Genomic DNA, 23,926 nt, shown 5'->3' on the forward strand with positions numbered 1-23,926 from the left:
ATGAACATAGAAATATGGACTCTGGACATAACTCGAATTGTGTTAACATTCCAGACATCATGTTGTGTGTCCCTCACCAGTGCTGTGGAAATGACTTTTTCACATGATGCCGATATCTGTTGGCATTGCTTTCTTCCACAAGTTGATGGATGACGAGGTTATTTTTAGTATTATCTCAATCACATGGCTGACAACGCTAGTATCGTGCCTGGGTAATGGCTGGTTGCTATGCTGTGATTGTGAGCTCTTGGTTACTGGGACTGGATATTGATTTAATCCTCCTGAGTTGCGGTCATATGGTTATTCAGCTATTGTTATGATAATGAGGCAGCTCCGGGTGAGCCAATGACAGATAATGTTGTTGGCTCTGAAGAGAAATGAAAGAGTTTGTCCTTAGGATGGCGTGAACTTTCAACCTTAATTAAAAGCTGAAACCCATTGTCATTGGGAAAGCCTAGACACTAGATAAAATGTTAAATGTAAAGCAACAATCAACATGAAAAGGGATCTAGGTGGGAAAACACAAGTACATGTTTTCCTCTGGTGGTTAGTTTTTCCCCTGGCCCAAGGGGACCATGAGTTTTGGGTTTGTTACAACCAGGGCTCCAAAATAAAATGTTCCACCTGGGAGTTGTTTAGTTGTTGGCACCAGCCCTTGATTTGGTTGCACAGGTTTTATTCATTTTGTGTGCGCTGTATCCTGATCTGAAAATGCAGATTGATACTCTGCTGTCTTCTAGCCTTTTCCTCTCTTTTGCAAGCCTGCTTCATGTCAAATATCTGCTTTCCTAGAGAGCTGCATTTTAACTGTAAGATGCTCTGAATAAAAGCATCTGCTAAATTAAAACGTAAAATGTTTATGTTCTGAAGTAAGTGATATAAAGCATAATTGATAGGAAATACATACCCACATCAAGCTGAGTCTCCTCTCTTCTACTCTCTTCCTGGGAAAATGTTTTTTAAATATTGTTATTGTTGTTGTTGGTTTACAATAAATGTTTTTTCTCGAAGCTTTTTTCTTTTGCGAAGGAAGTAGAAAGAGTGGTTTCCTTTCTCGACACACAGCGGCAGGCCCAGGTGAAAACAGATACCGGGGGGTCAGACACTAATATTAGGAATCAGAATAATGAACTTCAGGGATTTTTTTAGACCAAATCATCACTTTAGCCATACAAGGTTTAAATTCGGATCCCATGTAGAATGCAGCGATCCAACTAAATACAACACTAACTCAAACTGAAAATGTGAGTACATGTTTGCAGTCTGAAACCCTGAAGACCTTTCAATACTACACTAAGAAATGAAATGGCAGCCAATATGCTCTCTTCGCAACCCCCGAACTGTAGTACTCCTTTCACCAGAATTTCTACGGAATTAGGTCTGCCATAGCCTATGTGGATCTACTGACATCTATGAAGATGATCAAATTGCAACGTATTCTCTGAGCTTGTAAGGAGGCAGGCTCTTGCAGCCACATCCCCTGTCTTTGTGGTTATGAATGTTACATTTATATGCAACCTGTGGCATTCCCATACACCATAGGAGCTACCTCTAGATTGCTGATGACAGACTCTGACTGTTAGATTTCATTAAAAAACCATAACACATTGAAGTTACCGGTAGCATAGTGTGAGAGACTCCCTCTGTGTGCACAGAGATGCAGGCAAAGCAGCCATTTGGCACTAGGATGGATCCTGACTACTAAAGAGGTAGGGAGGAAGAGAGGGTAGAGCGAGCGAGCGAGAGAGAGAGAGAGAGAGAGAGCGAGGTGGGAGGGAGCAAGAGCAGCAAGCAGGCTTGCAAAAGAGAGGGAAAGGCTGGAAGACAGCAGAATATAAATCTGTTTGTTGAGATCAGGAGAAAGCTAGTGGCTAGACTGGGTCGGGTGGCTGCAAGCATCAAAAGGTGCATGGGCTTCCCTGCTTATTGTGGATGAGCGCGAAAACAAGGAAGTAGATACCGTGGAGGCTACCCGCAAACACTGGGCTTGTCTGTCAACCTTACAGGAGAGGTGGGTTGGTGGGAGGTCTATGACCCCCCCACATCATTTTCATCTGGGTGAAAGAGTGACCGAGAGAAAAGGGGGGGAAAAGAAGGTGTCAGCGAGGGACACTGAGCAATCTCTATTCATTCCTTACCCCCATTCACAACTCCATTGCTTCCCATTATCACTGCGATGTAGTGGTGTTCATGTCGATTGTAGGAGGAAGGGTCCCATTGACTGAGGCTGAACCCCTCGCTCCAGCCTAACACAGCCTTTTTCATTACCAAGCCCCATCGCTCCCTCTCCCTGGCGTCTGTCTGTTATTTTCTCCCGTATCTCTTTTTCATTGTCCTTTCCACACTGATCAGGATTCAGAAGGCATTCCCCTTTAGATAGAAGTGGGTGTTTCTGGAGCTGTCAGTTTCTTTGGTTCTGCTACAAAAGACAGCTGAGTGGGAGAAAAGCGAGCGGTAGAGAGAAAAGAGAATTGAAGAGGAACCTGAAGAAAAGGAGGAGCTGGGGCTGCGTGGAAGAACTGACATCCAGTAGGTGAATTGTGATTAAATAGAAATTGTAAAACAAGCTGACAACCATTTTAAGATAACAGTTGGAATTTGCCACTTAGCTGCTTATCGTTGGAATAAAAGGCTCAAGCTGCCAAGCAAAAACCCTGGCGACGGTTTGGTTTTTGTTCTACATTTGGTTGCTTATTACGTCACTCTAACCTGAAGTTCTTGAAGAAACACTAGAATCTTGAGGATCCCTCACCCAACCTGTCACCATGAAGGGGGACTCCGAGGATAGCATTGAGAGCATCCGGCCCTCCAACCTGCAAGCCTTTGCCAACATGTCCACCCTACATGGCATGAGCCACATCTTTGCCTATGGGCACATGACGTTTCGCCGCTTCCTGTGGACGCTGTCTTTCCTGGGCTCGCTGGCCTTGCTGATGCTCGTCTGCATGGACCGTGTGACCCACTACTTTGATTATCCCCACGTCACCAAGCTGGATGAAGTAGCTGCACCCAACCTCACCTTCCCTGCCGTGACCTTCTGTAACCTCAACGAGTTCCGCTTCTCCAAGATCACCAGGAACGACTTGTATCATGCGGGGGAGCTCCTGGCCCTCTTGAACTCCAACTACCAGATAGCCAACCCTCACCTGGCCGAGCCTGAGGTGCTGGCTGCCCTCAAGGATAAAGCCAATTTCATCAACTTCAAGCCCAAGCTGTTCAACATGACAGACTTCTACAACCGCACGGGCCATGACATCAGTGACATGCTGCTGCAGTGTACCTTCAAGGGAGCAGAATGTTACCCGTGGAACTTCAGTACCGTGAGTTTATTCAGATCTCTGGTTGTGTGGTTCAGGCGTTTTGTTTTGTGGGTCACCTCTCTGGGTTTGCTCTCACAGTATCTTACGGTGATGAACGTTGTGTATGGTTAAATGTGATACATTGCCTGAAGGGAAATCTTGAATTGGACCATGATTGTCACATCTGTTACCTCTTAGCTTAGCTGTAATAGGATTTCTTTGGTTCTGTATGGCTCAGTTAGGAGAGAGTGATGCTTTCAAAACCAGGAATGCAGGTTCCATTCCCTGGACCACACATGCAAAATGTTTGCAGGCATAAATGTAGGTTGCTATAGATAAGTGTCAGCTATTTGGCATACTGTGTAGTCTTATCTTTATTTCAAGTTGCATGTGATACATTATTTATTGGATTGTAGGCTCATGTAAGAAAAGCTTTGGAAGTTCAAGTTGCTCTATAGGTCTTAGTAAAAGACAAAAGTGAAGTGGTGAGAGTTATGGATGCCTTTCAGACAGATGTTCTCTAAGCTGTGGCTTCTGTAAAGAGAGGTAATGATGTGTAACTATATCCATATGTATTAGTAGCATTGAACACTAGAAGCGCCAATGAGGTGTCATCTTCAAATCAAATAATAATGGCGCAATCCAAAACCCATTTTTTTGTGGGTATAATATCTGCTCCTTGTGGAATCACATATACAGTGCCAAGAAAGGTATTTGACCCCTTTCTGAATTTCTAAGTGTTTTGCAAGTTGCCACACTAGATGTTGTCAGACGGTCAACAAAAAATGACATTTGCAGGGTTGAGCATTAACTTCTCTTTATAGGTCATCTGAATTAGTTGTCTGAATATTCGCAAGGTCATTCGGAAATACAACAGTAAAGCTTTTTTAAAACATCCCACTACCAATGCCATGTTGGAAAGTTGATATTGGTAGTAGTAAATGATGTGGAATACAGGTTTTTAGCCAGAAATAATATGAACAAGTCTGTTCAAAGACAACTCATACTCATGTTAAAAGGGGATGACACCGTTCCTGTTATGAGTTTTCGCATGGTTTATCCTATAATTACTTTTTCCTTCCAACCCTGTGACATCCAGGTGGCGAACACATTTCTGGGTGTCTGGCTCACATTTCTGTTTGGGTATCAGCCCACCGCATCAAACTCAACTTCAGCAAGATGGAACTACTCTGTAACCTTGGAAGAGGCCGGTCCTCTCCAAGACCTCCTTTGACATCCTTATCTCAGTTGACACCTCCAGTGTCCCCCGCCTAGGCGTAACTCAGGACAACACCCTGTCATTCTCTGTTAACATGAAGGAGTTGACTCTCTCCTGCAGGTTCATGCCCTAACATATGTTGACTTACCTTACGCCTGAAGTGGCTGATGCAGGTAGTAATCCAGATTCTTATCTCACATCGGGGTTTCTGTAACTATCTGTTGATATGGCATCTTGTTTTTGCCATCAAACCCCTACAGCCTATCAGAATGTTACCTAGTATTCAACCTTGCCAAGTTGTCCCATGTCTCTCCTCTGCACACTCCCCTGGCTTCCTGTACTTGCTTGAGCAGCAAGGGGAACTGCCCCTCCCTACTGTACCTTTAGGCAATGCTCAAACCCTTTATCCCTACAAAAGCTCTTAGTTCAGCCACATCTGGTCTCTTGGCTGTCCCAGCCCTATGGGAGGGCAGCCCCTGATGAGCCCAGTTAAAGCTCTTCTCTGTCCGAACACCCCAGTAATGGAACCCACAATTATCTTTTGTTAACCAATGCTTGCACTTCCTCTTTTTTCTTCCTTCCAGCACAGACGTTGCTGATTGTGCTACTGGGTTGTGTGGTTTTCCAAACTAGCTTATTAAGTTATGTCTGCACCAACTGTAAGTTGCTTTGGCTAGAAGTCTTGGTTCAATTAATGTAACTGTAATGTTATAGCTAGTGATCAAACATTGCATTCCACACTATTGACACCATATCAACGGTCACTCATGCGGTAGTTACGTGATGTTTCCTAGATGCTTTGTGGAATTTGGCACTATCAGAGAAGTAAGATCAGGTTATCGGTCTGTGAGATGAAGCTGAACAGCACATGGGTCATACAGCAAGACTGTGATCACAAGCAAATCCACGCACATTTCGGTAACAGGTTATTGAGTTTGCATGACTAACAGGTTATGGAGTTTGCATGCAACAGTTGCATTAGGTTTATGTTCTCATAGTAGGTAGGTGTAGCAGCAGATAGTTAGCAGTAGCAACGCGTGAGTGTGTGAACTGCATTTTATGAATTAGTGTGTGTATAAATACATACATCCACGTGGTGAGCATTTAAGGTAATAGGAAATGAAAGTGAGTATAACTTATACATTAATTTACTGTTGATGTACACATTTACAGTTCCATTATATGCATGCATCTAAATGTAAGGAGATGAGCAGAGGTTTAGGTTGAGTGCAGCACAGTTTTTTAGTTTAGTTTGGAAGTGGCTTTATGTATGGAGGGCCACAGCACAGGGAAAGAAACTCTTTTTATGCCATTGTCAAACTTCACTACCTCCCTGCCCTCCCCCTGTCGGAGGGGAATTAGTGGAACAGGGGATGACCGGGCCGGAAGGTGTCAGCAATGATCTCTCCTGCACTCTTCCTTGTCCTGAAGTCTTATAGGACCTTAATGGAGGGCAGGTGGAAATCAATGAAGCATTCTTTGGACAAGACAGTGTGTTGCAGACCTAAACCAGATGGTGATTGAGGAGGTGAGGATGGACTCTACAATGTGTAAAGCCGTATCCGGATTGACAGGGAGTTTAATCAGCTGGTGTGTCGCCTTTGTAATAGCTGTGATGTTGTCCTCCATACTGAGATTGTGGGAGAAAATGGTACCTTGGAATTTAACGGAGTCAAAAAAAGCTGAGCGCTCAATCTCAAGGAAGAGCATTGGGGATCATTACCTGTAGTCAGCCATTACCTGCATTTCAGGTTGGTTTGACTGCACCAGGCCACCAGCCCGTTGCTCTCTCCATAGTGTATGGACTCCAACAGTCCAATGGACTGGTGTCATCCACAAACCCCTGTGCTGAGATACAAAGGATCTGAAACGTGCATACCCATCTTTAAGGGTTGCATTCTGTTAGTCAGGAAGTCAGTGATTCACACAGAGCGGGACACGTTCAGCTGGAATAGTTTCCCGTAGTAGTTCTGGGATGATCGGGTTGAACGGATAGATATCCTTGCATACTTCTTTGGGTTGTCAATGTGTTTGAGGATATAGTGGAGGCCTATTTCGATAATGTTGTCCCCAGACCAATTGCCTCTCTAGGCAACCTGCAGTGGGTAGAGAGAGGTGTCAATGATGATTTTTTGATGAGACATGACTAGGGACTGGAACACTGAGGGGAGAGGAAAGTGGATTCCTGAAAAGGTACAGGGGTAGAAGTTGAGGGGAGTAGTTGGGGTGGGCCCTTGAGATTGAGGGCTTTGGTGTTTCAAATCTGTGTTAATATTGGTCTACTGTTCAGTTGACAATGTCACAACCTCTACAGATTTCTGTTCAGAGAGATTTGCCATTATTCTTCTGATTTTGTTCAGCACTTTATAACTGAATGACACATTTTAATAAACAATGTTCTTATCAGTGAAAACTCTACTACTGATTGGTAGGTCCACCTTGTTACTTTTGCTATTTGAAAGATAAATTGATGGAATTTTAGCCTGTTGATGTGGGTTGGAGCTCTTTGTCCAAATCATGACATTATTTGCTTATATAGTCTTCTTCTTAACTTTCACTAGGTAGTTGTCGGGTGCCATGTCACAAGAATTTCATTGTGCAGGATGACACTGTGTTGTTCAGTGCATTTGACAAATAAACCTTGAAACTTGATCACAAACTGATCTAATTATATTAGACACATGAGTTTTCATTTCACATCAAATGTTTGTGCTTCTATTGTATGAACATTTTGGTGGCTATTGTTTCTTTAAAATGAAATTGTCAGTCAGATAAGTAAAATTAAAAGTTCCCATCTACGGTTACAATGATACTCATATTGTTTATTCAGAATATCGTTCATTTGTATAATTATAAATTACGTTTTTCTATTGAACAGTTCAAATGTGTTTGTTCAGTATAAATACAAATTAAATTCCTTAACAAGACATATTTAAGTCAAGCAGAAATCTTACCAGATTAAACTGGATTTATTCTGTCCCCTATCTATGCCAACAATGTTACCATCAGTTGGTCAGGAAGTGGAGACAATAAGATTTGTGATTGAAAAGGAAATTAAATGTAAATAACTTAGCTCACAATTTGAGGCCTTTGATGATTTCAGATAATTTCATCCAAGGATTGCATGTGTGCATTAACTTGGATTCAGGGTAGGCTAATCATAGTGCTGGAGAAATGGAGTGAAATGGTTCCTTAATGATTTCTGTTTCTGGTTTGGTTTTAGTGGACTCCCTCCCTGGTGCACTTGAGGGAATGGAATGATGAGTTTAAATCCAAACTCTCTATTAGTTCAGAATTTTATTAAAGAGCTAAGTTGCTCTAGCTACAATAGACCCAATATTATAAGGGTCAAAATTATTTGTGTATTCGATTTTTTTTGTTGGATATATTTGGCAAGATCCAGGGCCTATTTAATCTACAGTAGATTTTCTGAAAGGTATCTAAGATGCCGCTAGATCATCTAATGATGTCATTAGATCATTTTAGTGTGAACTTGCAGATGTTTTTCTGAGGTAACAGAAACTACTTTATTTAAGGAGCACCATCCTAGTGGTTTTCAGTGTGAAGAGGTCAGTTTGAATAGTTACTGTTCTCAGTTTGAGCAACCTATTTGAAAAATGTAAGCTTAAAGTGAAGAGTGATGCAAATGCTTTTTTTAATAACCACATTTTCTGCCAATGAATTAACCAGCACACCGCCTAATAAAATCATATGAAGTGCAAAATGCATCTCAAGTGAGCTGCTTATATCTGCTAATTGTGTGCGTGCGTCCGTGCGTGCGTGCGTGCGTGCGTGCGTGCGTCCGTGCGTCCGTGCGTGTGTGTGTGCGTGCGTGCGTACCATTATAGAGTGTACCAGTCAAAAGTTTGAACACACTTACTCATTCAGGGGTATTTATTAAAACTATTTTCCACATTTGAAGGTGTGTTTTGAGTCATTTTCCTGTTGCAAAATGAATGATAGACCCACTGAGCGCAAACTAGATGGGATGGCATGTCACTGCAGTGCTCTAAATAAATTAGTGTCTAGTAAAGTGCCCCCACACCATCACATCTCCTCCTCCATGCTTCATGGTGGGAACCACATTATCCTGAAAAGTTCCTTTATGCTTTGAAAACAGTGTCAGTGTTTGGCATATACTGTTTGCATTTTGAAACACAAAGCAATAATGGATTCAGAAATGTTTTGTTTCAATGTGCATTACATAGGCACACTAAAAGCCTTTCATTAGCCCCTGCTGTATCAAACCAAATGCTAGGCAAAAAGAGATTTTCAGCTATGGGAAAGTGGATGTGCATTGACTATTCAAACAGAACAGTTAAAAGCCATCTCCAATAGAATGCTGGGATTCATGTGAATATACTTAATATGAACCAATCATCATAATGTCTGGTTTCCATGATTCTGTTCACGTTTTCTGTAACACAGATTTCTAAGGGCCCAACTCACTGGATTGCTTTTCAGCATTCCATTGAAGGCACCTGTAAGAGCTTTATAGAGCTTAGGACTGGCTTAGAGTACTGGGACAATTCCAGTCCATTTTAATTCTGGAGCAAAATGTAGCAGAGAAAAATCTTAATGACATTTCTCATTAGAACACTTTTCTTCCTACCATAAGTGCTTGACATCAACTGATCTTTGTATTGAAAGTAAAATGGTCTGGTAACATTGTCCATTCATTTTTTTAATCCCTGTAAGCCTTTTTTTGGTAAATGGTCAAACATCTATTTGGGTTTGACTCTTGCAGCCATGATATACTAAACAAGTTGCACTCACGTTCAGGTGTCCTTACTCTGTGAGTGCAAAAAGGGTAGATCTCAAGCAGTGCTCAATCTCTCAGACATACTATGTAAAAATGAATTGTATAATAGAACTGTCTTGATACCGGAGCAATAGTTCCAGTGCTTTAGACAAATTGCAAATGTTGATCTTTCAACATTTTGATTTTGCCGATACACTTCTGGGTAATTTCGAAAGAGAGGTTGGAGCTCTTTGTTCCTGTTAAGATCTCGTCTCTTAAACACGTAAGTACCCAGAAGTTAATCAAGCATCTGACCGTTTACAAAAGACTTTAATTCTGATTTAAACAAGATTAGGTAGTGCTAGGTATGAACAGCCATTGTCAGCCACTCCAGTTAAATGCTGAAGGCTAGGCTGAACCTTGATTGCAAATACACCAATTATTACTATGTGCACTTGATGAGATTTGCTATAACACTTTAACACCAAATTTGATAGCATATCAGGAAAAGCATCAAGTGGTATTATCACCCATTTTTTGCTGGGTGGGTTCACTTTCTCACAATGAAATATTTAATACCAATGGTATAACTCATCCCTTTCACAGCTTTTGGCAAGAGATGTGCAAACACATCCATGTAACTTTTGACCGTTGACAAGTGAGTTCAAGCCCTGTTTATGTGAAGTGCTTGTGGTCATTCCAAAGTAATTTCTTGTCTTGCGAGTGTAAACACTGTGCTCTCTGTGGACCATGAAATAGGGACTTGGCACATGGCTTGGCACATCCGTCTGAGCTTATATGATTAGGCAGTGACTGCGATTTAGTATTCTGGTGAACTCTCTTATCAAACCAATGGGACATTTAAACTGAAATCCCACATTGGTTGTGAAGTAGTCACAACTGTCATTTCAACCGCTTGTTCCTTGTTTGTATAAAATAGAAACATCTTCATTTCCATGTTTGTTGCCAAGCAACAGTCTATGCCTTGGAAAAGCAAATCATTCATGGGTAATTGCTATTGTAATGCTTGATTGAAAACACTTGCCAGGTCAAAGAGAGAGTTTAGGTAGTGCCCACTTGAGCCCAATGTTTTGAATGCACATTCCATTGCAACCAAACCATATAAAACACACGCCAGCAATGACGTGTTGCTGTGTGTGAAGTGAGAAGCCGCAGCATCATGCACACATGCAGAAACATGTCATTGTTGGGTGGGATGCCAGTAGAATTATGTACCTTACTGGTCCAGCAGTGATATGACCAGAGCAAGATATGCTTTGGAGTTTGGAAAGCATTATAATTTGGTTTAAATAAATATAAATATTAGAATTGACATTCATCAAATACATTGTATCTAATCTACACTTCCTGTATGGTTTAGCTAATAAAAGGAGGGAAGTCAAAGTCATGCTGGTTTGCATTGCTATCGAGGAAGGCTGCTGTGAATAAATCGATTTGTTTTCGGCTTTGGCTTTTTGTGTACTACTTGTTTTTGCTAGAATGTTGTTTCTTAGTTTAATTCAAATATGTTGTGAATGAGCTGTTGTTTAGATATTATATTTTCAGGGTATGTAAAGCTGGTTGATCCAGATTAAGAAAAATAAATGATGAATAAAATTATGCTTTTATTACATTTATATTCCCAGCAGGAGTGCTTTTAAAGATACTTGAGACATATTTTCCCTTCATTGCAGATTTTTTTTTTAGCTAACCTCAAATATTTTTACAATAATTGTGAGATGGATCATTTAAACATTTTGATTTGGAATTTTAGGACCACTTATGTTATAAAAAAAAAATGGAATTGGCCTAATGTTATTGTCTAAAGAAAACAGCTTGTACTGTGTCATTGGGAGAAAGCAGGGGTCCCACTGAGGGAGAAAGCAGGGGTCCCACTGAGGGAGAAAGCAGGGGTCCCACTGAGGGAGAAAGCAGGGGTCCCACTGAGGGCGGTACAACTGGTCAGCAACATTCAGTGTTGGGGGTTAATTTGGGTTGCTTTACCTCGTCATGCTCTAGCGACACCTTGTGGCGGCTTGAGTACCTGTGAACTCAATCAAGGTAGAAGTCTGGGGATTCCTTCCGACACGTAAGCTGTGGAGATTGGAACCAGAATATCATTGTATGCGCTTTGGATGGAGCATGGCCTTAAATATGAATTATATATTTTTTTGCTTTACCTAGATTTTTTTTCTTTACTAGGTAAGTGTATTCATTCTGTCCTGAACAACTGAGGATATGATGGCAAACCTAGTGGCTGTATATTAAACATACCAAAACCATTGACACTGTATAATATGAAATTACCTTTTTTGTATGAAAATGTAAAGTAGACATTTTGGATTCATGGTTGCCTGATGAATGACATCAAAGCGGTAGTTACTGAGGTGCTCATTAAAATATATAATTCCTTAAATTATACCTAAAACATTTGCAAAAAAATTTTGTTTTGTGCTTTGCCCAAGTTCAGTACAGTGCTCACTCAAAACCTGTGCAGAGCTGTGAAGTGCAGAGCCTGAGCTCAGATGTCCTACAGCATGTTACTTTACAGCCACTGTGTTCCAATTCAGGCACTTATCTGTGCCAATTCAGCATTTTTTTTTTTTATTCGGATATTATTGTAAGGGGTTGCAATGTTCAGACAAATGTTCTACATGGTTTGAGAATACTTGTTTGAATTGACTCAACTGAGTAGTTATGCAATGCTCACTCACAGCAGGAGGTGCATGTTGTTTTGCTGTGTCTTGGATACCTCTGTATGCAAGTTGTGTTTGAAAAGTGCTATATGGCTTTAATATTCATTAGATTTAAAGCCTAACCCAGTCAAGAACAATAATTGTCCTGCTCTGGATTTCATAATGCTGACAAAGATAGTCTTGTTTTCAGGTCTGGTGGAAAAAGGCATCAAATGTGTCCTTCATAGTCAATAAGTAAAGCACCAGAAATTGGACGCTTGATGGCCATTGGCTCAATCGCCAAATTTGAACAACCAATCTCCCACTACCCCCTCAACTGTGAGTCTTTGCACCACTGTTTGTATTCTTCCATAGGGCTGTTTAATTCACTTTTTCATTAACATTGGTATTTCAGCAGACATTTTTGGGTTAGTTTTCTCACGAGTATGCTAATGCAATAAAGGATAGACAATGAATTGTTACAAATATAACAGGGCAGAATGACACTAGACTATAAGTGCTTAGCAAATATCAAAGATCCATTCCAAAATCTTTGCTGAATGGTTGAAAAAGTGGCGCTGTAGAGCAAAAGCTTGACTGGTTCCCGATAAGAAAAGCCCAACAGTAATCCTATAGGACTGGTTCCCTATGAGAATAGCCCAACCGTAATCCTATAGGACTGGTTCCCTATGAGAATAGCCCAACAGTAATCCTATAGGACTGGTTCCCCATAAGAAAAGCCCAACATTAATCCTATAGGATTTCTTCATATAACAATTCTATAAGCAAAATCCAATTTGAAAACTCAAATAAAAATCTAATAAAATGATTCCCAATAATGATAGCATTTCTTAGGAGATTACACAGATATAAATATATAAATAAAGCACATATATTAAAGGTTTTAAAGGGGTGGCCTTTCATCTTGTTAAGACTGTTTGCTAGCTAGCTCTGTCATTTGTTAATTCAGTGGCTGGAAAGTAGGGCATATTTTTCATATGTCATTTGGAATTTTTGTTTTACTAGTACACCCCCATTCCTGTCAGAGCCCTGCCTCTGAGGAAATTACACTGGGCGCGATAGCATGGGGATGAAGTTAGGCTGTTATTGATATTTCACTTTTGGCTAGCCACATTCAAGTCAATGGCCAGCACACCATGTAGGTTTATTTTTACTCTTTGTTACAGCTATAGTAAGCAAGACGTTCATTATCATAATCTGATTGTGCTGAGGTAATACAAGGGTCTTATGTCTTGGCAGGTTGTGACAGATCCCTTTAGGTTATGCCCTACTTTAGCATTTTCTCACACATGGACCTGACTTTGAATGAACCCCTGTATCTTTCTATAAGACTTGGAATCGCCTTTCATCTTGAGTGTTCTCTGTGACAGCAAGTGTTGAGAGGTGTAATGATCAAACATTGCTAGCTGTTATTACTAGGATGTGATGAGCCTGATTGAAAGAATGTTGTCAACTGGATGTATATTAACATGGCATCCACCAAGCATTTGAAGCAAAGAGCTCCTAATAAGCACTCCTATATGGAACCCTTTTCCCTGTGTTCCCTATGGCACTTACCTGGTGAAAGGTAGTGCACTATAGTGTGAATAGGTTGCCATTTCAGAGGCACCCATAATAACCTATACAGTGAGTTTTTCAATCAAACTGCTGCAACTAAACAAGGGAACTCAAATGAATGTCAGTCTAAATATCGATTCTGCTTCCTACATGTTCTTAATGTTTATTATTCCCCTTCAGATTTGTCCCGGACTAAAATCCCAATAGTTCATTGGAGCAGGAAGCTCTTAAGAGGAGCAACTTATACCCCTTGTCAAAAAACTTTTCCTCAGTGCACCATCGAACACCAGCAAGACACACAAGAAACTAAGAACTCGAAAATTTAATTTCACCTCTGACTGACTTTATTGCTGTCTCTCTTGCTTAGTCAGAAGTGGTACAGCTTTTCTAGTCTCCGCTAAGCACATTGGATGCAGTTATGTTTATCATTATAACTGGCCTTAGTGGTAAATTACTAAAGCGTTTCAATGACACATGCCCTTTTCATGGAAGAGGTCAGCAAAGTCTTGGGCAATGAGAAATTGTAACAATTTGACATAAGGCAATCTCTGACTATATACTGTAAGTATGGCTTTCAGCAGTACAATAAGCTCTCTGGACACCAATTTGTGGTTTAAAATAAGATCCCACTGTTTCCATTTCCAATAATGGTATTACATTCATCTGTTAAGAAGGCAACTTCTCCCACTTGACCAGTGAACTGTTTTCCTGACTAATAAATAGTGTAAAAACAGGAAAATCATAATTTGACCAAAAGGCTACCTTTCCCTTCCCAAATGAAGGTTATTTAGAATTTGCCTGTCAAGCTTTTGTCTAGATGTAAACCTAAATGCAAAATGTTTTTTGAATGTGCCATGTAGTGTTGTACTGGATTTTATTATTTTACGTTTAATTTGATTGAGGACACATTCTCGTTTGCAGCAATGACCAGGGAGCGATTTAACTTAATTGTCTTATTCACTTCATTTAACTGCCTCGTTCATTAAGATGCTAGTCCGATACTGTAATCTCTTTGCTACCTGCTGCCTCTAAAGTGAATATAGTCATTCATCCCAAAATGAATCTGGTTGTTCCGGGGAACCAACTAAGTGACTGCTCTGTCATGCATTCTTGGTAGTCATTTCAACCAAATGACTCAAGTCTTAATACTGGGGCTTTTTTCTTATCTTTGTTTATATAGAGCATCAACCTTATCATAATAATAGAATGTTACTGAGGCACAGCGGAGTAAACCAAAGCCTCTGCTAGAGGTGGCGAGATGTGTTCTGACGTGGAGATCATGTAGCACTTGTAACATCCTGACTTATGATTGACACCATTGAATCGTGTCCGAGACCCATGATGGTAATCCTCTCAGGTATTCAGGCAGCTTTTCTCCCGGTTGGTTCTAAAACAATGTAGAGGGAGACTGAGGCATCCACTGACCCGTTCCAGGATAACACTGCGCATGAGCACCAATGAACAACCTGGAAAGTGAACAGTTATTATTAAAAGCTCTCTCTTTCTCACTCCGACACCCACAGCCACAATTGGGATGTCCTTCATAAGTCTTGCACAAACCTTTCACATTTTAGTAAATGGACTGACATCATTAGAGGACTTAATAGTGGTAACAAAATCCAATATACTCTATACAGTCATGTGAAAAAGTAAGTTCTTTTTTTTACACATTTGGATTGTTAAGCTGACCCAATTTAACAGATCACACAATGTTTTAGCTGATGTAAAAACATCAGTACTGTGCAAAAGTTTTAGGCACCTGAAAGTCAAACTAATTTATTTTGATAGTGTTTATTTAATATATTTCAGAAAGAGAGTGCACAAACTTGATGTACATCAGGAATAAAGAAGCCAGGTTGGAGGTCAGGAATAAAGAAGCCCCTACCCTCAAAATAATTATCAAGACAGACTGTTGTTTGCCAGATAAGACATGGATAAAGTACTGGAACATTGTGCTCGAGACATTTGAGTAAATGGTGGAGTTGCTTGGCCACAATGTCAGGTGCCATGTTTGGGGAAAACAAAAATTACTGCCTTTGAAATAAAATAAAAAAACCTGAATACCTACTGTAAAGCATCGAGGTGGTAGCGATGTGGTATCGTATAGAGGAATGGGCAAAAATGTGTTCCAGGTGATGTAAGAGACTGATCGACAGTTGCAAGAACTGCTACATGTTATTTCAGCCAAGGGGGCAACAGTAGCTATTGAAGCTAGGGGTGTACTTTTTTCCACACATTGAAATTGTATTTCTTCTAAGCGTCTTATGGCTCATGGAAAATAAAGCCAGGCTAATCCTTTCCTTCAACTTTTTTTAAATCCATTCCTTCAACTTTATATTTCATTCCCTCAATTCTTTTCATCCATTCCCTCAATTTTCATTAATTTTCTCAGAACTAATTTGTTGGATAAACATTTGAGGAGAGATTGATTACTGATGTTCTAGTCTTTTTGAGTAACATCTGCTTCAAACAAAAATGTAAACCCCACCAGATAAACTGCAATGGATTTCTTCACTGGACCAAAACCAAAGACCGATTTTAATTCTTCATTCAGTTATTGTATGTATTGTGCAATCATCATCATAGAAAGCTCTACAACAAAAGGTTACTTAGACAGAAAGCAGGTTTAGCTTAAAAAAGTGAAACCAAACCTGCAGATTCAACTGAATTTACTTACTGTGGATGAAGTTGATTTTATTTTACCTTAACTAGAGTAGGGTGGTTGCATAAACAGAAAAAATAACTTTTACCCACACTCCTCACAACTGGCGTAGAGGTTGTAATGCAGATACCAAAAGGTTTTAATTTATGAAAGCTATCGTCATGCCATACAAAGTTGGCATATTGTAAGTCTGTTCTGAATATGTGTCTCAGTTAGGTCTATCATGGATAAAATAGAACAACAGAAATCGAGACTCATCAGACCAGGCAACATTCTTCCAGTCTTCAACTGTCCAATTTTGGTGAGCTCGTGCAAATTGTAGCCTCTTTTTCCTATTTGTAGTGGAGATGAGTGGTACCCGGTGGGGTCTTCTGCTGTTGTAGCCCATCCGCCTCAAGGTTGTGCGTGTTGTGGCTTCACAAATGCTTTGCTGCATACCTCGGTTGTAACGAGTGGTTATTTCAGTCAAAGTTGCTCTTCTATCAGCTTGAACCAGTCGGCCCATTCTCCTCTGACCTCTAGCATCAACAAGGCATTTTCGCCCACAGGACTGCCGCATACTGGATGTTTTTCCCTTTTCACACCATTCTTTGTAAACCCTAGAAATGGTTGTGCGTGAAAATCCCAGTAACTGAGCAGATTGTGAAATACTCAGACCAGCCCGTCTGGCACCAACAACCATGCCACGCTCAAAATTGCCTAAATCACCTTTCTTTCCCATTCTGACATTCAGTTTGGAGTTCAGGAGATTGTCTTTACTAGGACCACACCCCTAAATGCATTGAAGCAACTGCCATGTGATTGGTTGATTAGATAATTGCATTAATGAGAAATTGAACAGGTGTTCCTAATAATCCTTTAGGTGAGTGTATACCACATAACCCAGAATGTACAGCAAAGCTTTAGGTTGCATACTGTACATAGGCTTAATGTAGCATTATGTACTTTTTACCTTTAACACTCCCCTTTATTGTAATTTGTTGTGTGTAGTGCTGTGAGAGATTATAAATTAGTGTTATCATATCTTTAACCAAAATCTAATATCAAATGAAGGGAAAATTTGTGAACAAGTAACAACATTTTGTTTTTAATTAACAAAATGATGTCCCACCCAATTTTACCTTCTTTGAGATTTTCCTTCTTCCACTAAATTACTGGTTTTGCAACTTTTAGCTGCAATTACTATAACCAGCTGTGTTCTGTAGTTCCTCATCAGTCTTTTACATTACTGTGGAGGGATTTTGTCTCACTCTTCCAAACAGAACTTCTTTAACTCTAACATTTGTGCAGTTTTGAGTATGAACTTCATGTTTTGTGTCCTGGCACAACATGTCAATTGGGTTTAGATGTGAACATTGAGTAGGACATTCCAAAACATACAGTGATTTAGCTCACTGATAGATGTTCTGATGTTGTCCATGTCCTGAGATAGTTAAGCGTCCTCAAAACATCACACTACAGGCACATATTGGTGAATGGGGCTAATTCTGTGGAACAGTGTTTTATTTTCACCTAAACTTTTTTGCATAGCATATGAGCCTGGAACAATAACCATTCAAAGTAGTTCTTCAGGGAGTGAACTTGCTGGGTAAAGTATTTGTCATGTTTTTTATTTTAGCTAATCAAAATTCTGAAAGGTGTGGTATCAAATAAGTAGTTTATTTTCATAATGTAAACAAACACTGATTACAACCAGACTAGCCCGAACCTGCCACTTCATAATACAAAAGAGAACCTAACCAACTAATTGCTTTTTTTTATCACAATGAACAAGTTTTAATGAAGCAAGAACTGCCTTGTTATGCCCTAGTCAGTACATTATCTATGGTGACAGCTCAGCTATGCTGTATGCTCAGGTGTTCCACATTAATGTTACAACTTAGCAATTGGTATTTAGGTGAACAAGACATGAGGGAAGAAGTTGTGGGAGATGATTGGTCAGAATAAGCCGATTACACCAATGCCAACTGCAGTGAGAATTTCTCACAACTTTTAAGCCAATGAATGCCATGTTTTTGTTTCACAAGTCCTTTCTGAAAACAACTTTTTGGATGACATTTTATTTATCCCCCCACCCCCCCCCCCCCTCTTATTTCAGCAGTATGTTGGATGAGAACACATTCTAATTTACAGGTCAGATGTTCTACCCGGTAAGCTACCTTCTGCAGATACATGTCTGGTGATATCCACACAAGAAATTAATTGTTGCATAACTTCGTTCATTAAAGTATTATTATTAAAATGTGTTGTTTGTTCACTCAGATTACCTATATCTGACATTAGGCTCTGGTTAATGGTCTGGTAACATTCAGTGTATAAACGTGCAATAATAAAGAAAGAAAATTAAAGAAAATACTTTCTCATAACCCTGCAAATATTAAATGTATATAGCATCAGACACAGTGAATCAGTGTAGCTGTGCTTTCTATTTGCACTAAGCATAGCATAGGCTGGGCATGTTGGATACATTTATGTTGAGGTTTTTTCATTCCCTACATTGCTCTGAATTGAAGTGTCTTCCATTGCTACCACGGGCCAGTCTGTTCTGTTGCCATGGCAGTAGCAGTGTCTTCTGTGATGCATGGCTCCTCTGGCATTATCAAGAGCAGCATTACTCTGGGTTCAGCACGATTAAACAGACTGTCCTTCCTCCTCTACCCCAGCTCTTTAAGACTTACAGCAGGGGCCGTCTCCATTTAAAGAACGTGCACAGTGGGCAACTCTGGGAATACGTTTATTGATATTCAGTACCTTTATTCTGTAGATTCTCCTGAACTGTACATGCTCCCCTGCTATTCACAATGTCTTTAAATGACATTTTGAGCCAGTCATAGTCTATTCATGAATGGTACACAGCACTATGTGGCATGGTTCATTCACCATTAACAGATATGTTGATTTGGATAACATTTTAAAACACAAAGGAACCACTTTTCTTTGGGTGGTGGGTGTAGAATTTAAACCCTTTTTTTTTTAAAGTGAGAAGGATTTATGGATATGGATTTATCTGAACTAAAATAAAGGAAAATCACATGAGCACTGCAGTGCCTATTCCATCTATCAAGGGTTTCCAGTACACAGCTTAGGCCAGCAGTAGCCATGTTAGACTGGTGTTCTTAAAATAATGTATAGACTATGAGTTGCTCAAGTCAGTATGGCACCTAAGACCATAGTAGAGCCGTATAGGAATAATTTGTTAAGCAGTCGGTCTTGTGTAACACTTTAGTTTATCATTATAATTAATTACATTAGTTATTAGATATACACTCACCTAAAGGATTATTAGGAACACCTGTTCAATTTCTCATTAATGCAATTATCTAATCAACCAATCACATGGCAGTTGCTTCAATGCATTTAGGTCCTGGTCAAGACAATCTCCTGAACTCCAAACTGAATGTCAGAATGGGAAAGAAAGGTGATTTAAGCAATTTTGAGCGTGGCATGGTTGTTGGTGCCAGACGGGCTGGTCTGAGTATTTCACAATCTGCTCAGTTACTGGGATTTTCACGCACAACCATTTCTAGGGTTTACAAAGAATGGTGTGAAAAGGGAAAAACATCCAGTATGCGGCAGTCCTGTGGGCGAAAATGCCTTGTTGATGCTAGAGGTCAGAGGAGAATGGGCCGACTGGTTCAAGCTGATAGAAGAGCAACTTTGACTGAAATAACCACTCGTTACAACCGAGGTATGCAGCAAAGCATTTGTGAAGCCACAACACGCACAACCTTGAGGCGGATGGGCTACAACAGCAGAAGACCTCACCGGGTACCACTCATCTCCACTACAAATAGGAAAAAGAGGCTACAATTTGCACAAGCTCACCAAAATTGGACAGTTGAAGACTGGAAGAATGTTGCCTGGTCTGATGAGTCTCGATTTCTGTTGAGACATTCAGATGGTAGAGTCAGAATTTGGCGTAAACAGAATGAGAACATGGATCCATCATGCCTTGTTACCACTGTACAGGCTGGTGGTGGTGGTGTAATGGTGTGGGGGATGTTTTCTTGGCACACTTTAGGCCCCTTAGTGCCAATTGGGCATCGTTTAAATGCCACGGCCACCTGAGCATTGTTTCTGACCATGTCCATCCCTTTATGACCACCATGTACCCATCCTCTGATGGTTACTTCCAGCAGGATAATGCACCATGTCACAAAGCTCGAATCATTTCAAATTGGTTTCTTGAACATGACAATGTGTTCACTGTACTGAAATGGCCCCCACAGTCACCAGATCTCAACCCAATAGAGCATCTTTGGGATGTGGTGGAACGGGAGCTTCGTGCCCTGGATGTGCATCCCACAAATCTCCATCAACTGCAAGATGCTATCCTATCAATATGGGCCAACATGTCTAAAGAATGCTTTCAGCACCTTGTTGAATCAATGCCACATAGAATTAAGGCAGTTCTGAAGGCGAAAGGGGGTCAAACACAGTATTCGTATGGTGTTCCTAATAATCCTTTAGGTGAGTGTAGACTAGGCCTATTGTTGAAATGTTTATTCTTTTATACAAATACAAAATTTACTTTCAGATTCATTTAACAGAGGTAATAAACTGTTCACTGACAAATGGTTCTGGGCTTATGCGCATAAAGACAGGCTGTAGACCTATCTGACTACACGAGGGACAGTGCCCAACCCTCTGCCACCTGTTATTCTGGCATCCCACTGTCTAAAAGGCAAATGTTATGAAATTGTGTGTTTTTGTCAATTACATGTTTAGGTAAAAAAAAGGTTCTGAAATAATGTCATTCATAATCTTCAGAGACAAAACAGCTAGACATACCAGTGAATTTAAGTTTAAGAACACTATATTTAAAAAAAACAAATCTTGCTTGATATTGAACATTTCATAATAATAAATGGGATGGAATGGAAATGGGATATTATTTTAGTGAGGTATGTGATGAATATAATACATTACCTTATTAGGAGAACAAACCATGTTGTGGAAGCACCTACTTTTAAGTTAATTAATTTGAACTTTTAAGGTTTTAATTCTGAACAACCTGCCTACATAATTAGTAAAGCACAATGCACCGCCACCATAATTACTCATTGCACTGGGCAAAATAGTTTTTGTAAAAGACAAAGTATGTTTCTGAATATAACATTAGTTTTTTGCCCTGGCTGCTAGGTAGCTATTTAGTTTTGTCATGTTCGATTGTCAGGTTTCATCTAACCAGCTAGCTTTAACACTGTGTAGTTCTGGTTGTCTTGAATACTAAGAATGAAAGTTTTAAAGAGCAACTGAACGCATGCCTTTTACTGTTGCACATTATGAAAATTATTTCTCTCTTGGAGGTGTGGTTTGTATTGACAGTTACTGATGATTCTCCCCTGTGAGACATGACTTGCAGAAAGTCTGTGTCACTTCCTGAAATAATCTAAACATTTCAAGAAATCTGAAATACTTGCAGTGTAGGTCTTAGTCACACAAATTTACATACTGTAGTTGCCACTTGAATTCTTATGTAAAGTAAGTCTGAACTAATGGACAGGTCTCTACTGTCAGTGCCAATAACACACATCAATACCTGCAGCGTTTTGTGTTTGTTGGCAAATAGATATTTATAATAGACAAATCAAAACCCAACCCTTATAGAGTGGGTATTAGAAGTCTACATACCCTAATTAAAAATTCATCTTTTGTTTATGTAAAGGCTGAATTAAAAACAAGTCCTGTTATAAAGGTGAAATTATTTATCTTATCTTGAACATGTGTATTGTCACAACAATTGTTGTAATCTGAATAGTCCTTTATTTAAACCTTTTTCTCTCTTCTTTTTAGTTTGGAGGAAGAAAATGTCTGTTATTAGCCAGCCCTCCCCCGAGACTCATTATAACTTTGAAACTGGAAGATATGAAATAATGGCTTCACAGGAGACTTGAGCCTCTCAAACCTCAGCAGGTCTCTGAATTAAGAGAGTATGTCTCTGACATCCCTATATCTGTGTTCTGTCCAGATCTGTTGTCACACTGTGGCCTCTTGAAACTCACATCTGTATACAAGGATGTGTAGTCATGAAACTGTACACACAGATTGATTGTTTTAGACCTCAAAGTTGATACTAATTACATTCCCTTATCAGGATATCAGGGGTTCAGTCAGTCTGATGTGTGACGTGGTTAAAGCATGGGATCAGTAACTGAAAAGTAGCTAGTTCAAATACCTGAGCGCAAAACAGGAAAAATAGGTTGTTGTGCCCTTCAACAAGGCAACCAAATTGCTGCAGCAAGTTGCTTTATGCAAGAGCTTTTGCTAAATGACTCAGCTGTAAATGTAAAATGTTCATTAAGCTTAAGGTTATTACCGGAGGTGGGCTAGTAAATGGTACGCTGAGTACCAGACATATGGCTTGATGACTAAATCTGTTTGTCTAAAACCTTAGTTGCGTTATCTCCCCATGAGTTGGATGTAACTCAGTGTTTTTGTTTCACTCAAGTACATGTGAGTCTGCAGCATAGTTATCTCCTGCTATAACCTTAGACTGGAATATGTTGTTCTAACCTGTGGGGAAGATGCTGGTGACTCATCTGTTTCCATGGAATTTCTGGGTTCTGGTACGCTGTTATCTCCTAATGTGGTTTTGGGTTGTGGTATGCTGTTCATGTCCTAATGTGTGTCTATGTGCCTGACTGTGTCCTACCTCTCCAGTCTCTGACTGGGAAGAATTGAACAGAACAAAACATTTCGAGACCACTCTTAGCTTGCGCTCTCTCTGTTATGATGAGAAAATGTAAATGTCTCTGAATATAATCGCTTGAATAACAATCAGTCTATTATGGATGTGGGGAATTTAATTGTGCTTTCTTTTCTGTGTGCAAACTGCTCTCATTGAATCATTTGCTCAGTTTTCTGAATGTCTGATGTGTCTATCACAGCTGGAAAGAAGATACATGTTCATCAAAATCCTGGTCTTCACAAGTATATGCATTACTGTATTAGACACAAATTGACCACTTTGCACAACTTACCTTTTTTTTGTAAAACACTAAATGTACGTACCTGTTTATTGAAATAAAATTGGACTCTTGAATAATGAATTGCTATTACAATGACATTTGAATTACCTGTGAATACCTGGATTACTAGGATAATGTAGTGCAGTATTTAATGTAACTAGATATCCTCTTTGGTTTTGAAGTTGATCCAGTGCAACGGTTCATAAGTGATGTATCTCAGGAAAGTTCAGGGCTACCCAGGGGAATCTTTACTCACTAAAGGCTGTTTTAAACCCTCCTTTCTCTGTATTATCTGACAGTTGGCGGAACCTATTATGGACTCAACATCTCACTAAAACAGTTGCACTGCTTTCTGAAGATACTTTAGAACCACTAAGCAGTTTGTTATTGAGTGCTAAACAGTTTGGAGTGTTAGAGAGGGAATTGTCTCTGATTAATATAAAAGCGTCTTGCTCCCCCAGAATTAATAGCATTACTCTCTCCCTACACCCATTTGATACCCAATTCTCGGGTGCAAGTAATAGTGGGCCACAATGCTGCTGTGAGAGGAAGTCATAACTAGTTGTTTGGTCATGGCAATTGTAGACCAGTTTTTGGGTGACATTTGGATCCAGTACTAACAGCAGAGTCATCAGTTTGAGTCTTCCATTGGCCACCTATAGTGCATAAACATGTCACAATGAACAGGAAGTCGATTCAGAAGATAAGTGTCCTTTGATTTGCCATAGGCTACAGTGTGAGTTCCATCAGCTGACCAGAGCCTGGAATGGATGAGGTGCTG

The 23,926-nt window shown here is 39.9% G+C and overlaps 1 protein-coding gene across 1 annotated transcript in view; it reads left to right on the plus strand.

Annotated features, from left to right (window-relative positions):
- Nucleotides 1-1,818: 1,818 nt before the first annotated feature.
- The window catches only part of asic1c (acid-sensing (proton-gated) ion channel 1c), a 93,906-nt gene continuing 71,798 nt past the window's right edge, over nt 1,819-23,926 (plus strand). The window contains exon 1 of the mRNA XM_010885959.3: nt 1,819-3,320. Within this exon, the coding sequence (XP_010884261.1) occupies nt 2,766-3,320 (555 nt within the window). The 5' untranslated portion in view covers nt 1,819-2,765. The remainder of the gene's footprint in view (nt 3,321-23,926) is intronic.

Source organism: Esox lucius, chromosome 3, assembly GCF_011004845.1.
Source record: "Esox lucius isolate fEsoLuc1 chromosome 3, fEsoLuc1.pri, whole genome shotgun sequence".
Classification (NCBI taxonomy): Eukaryota; Metazoa; Chordata; class Actinopteri; order Esociformes; family Esocidae; genus Esox; species Esox lucius.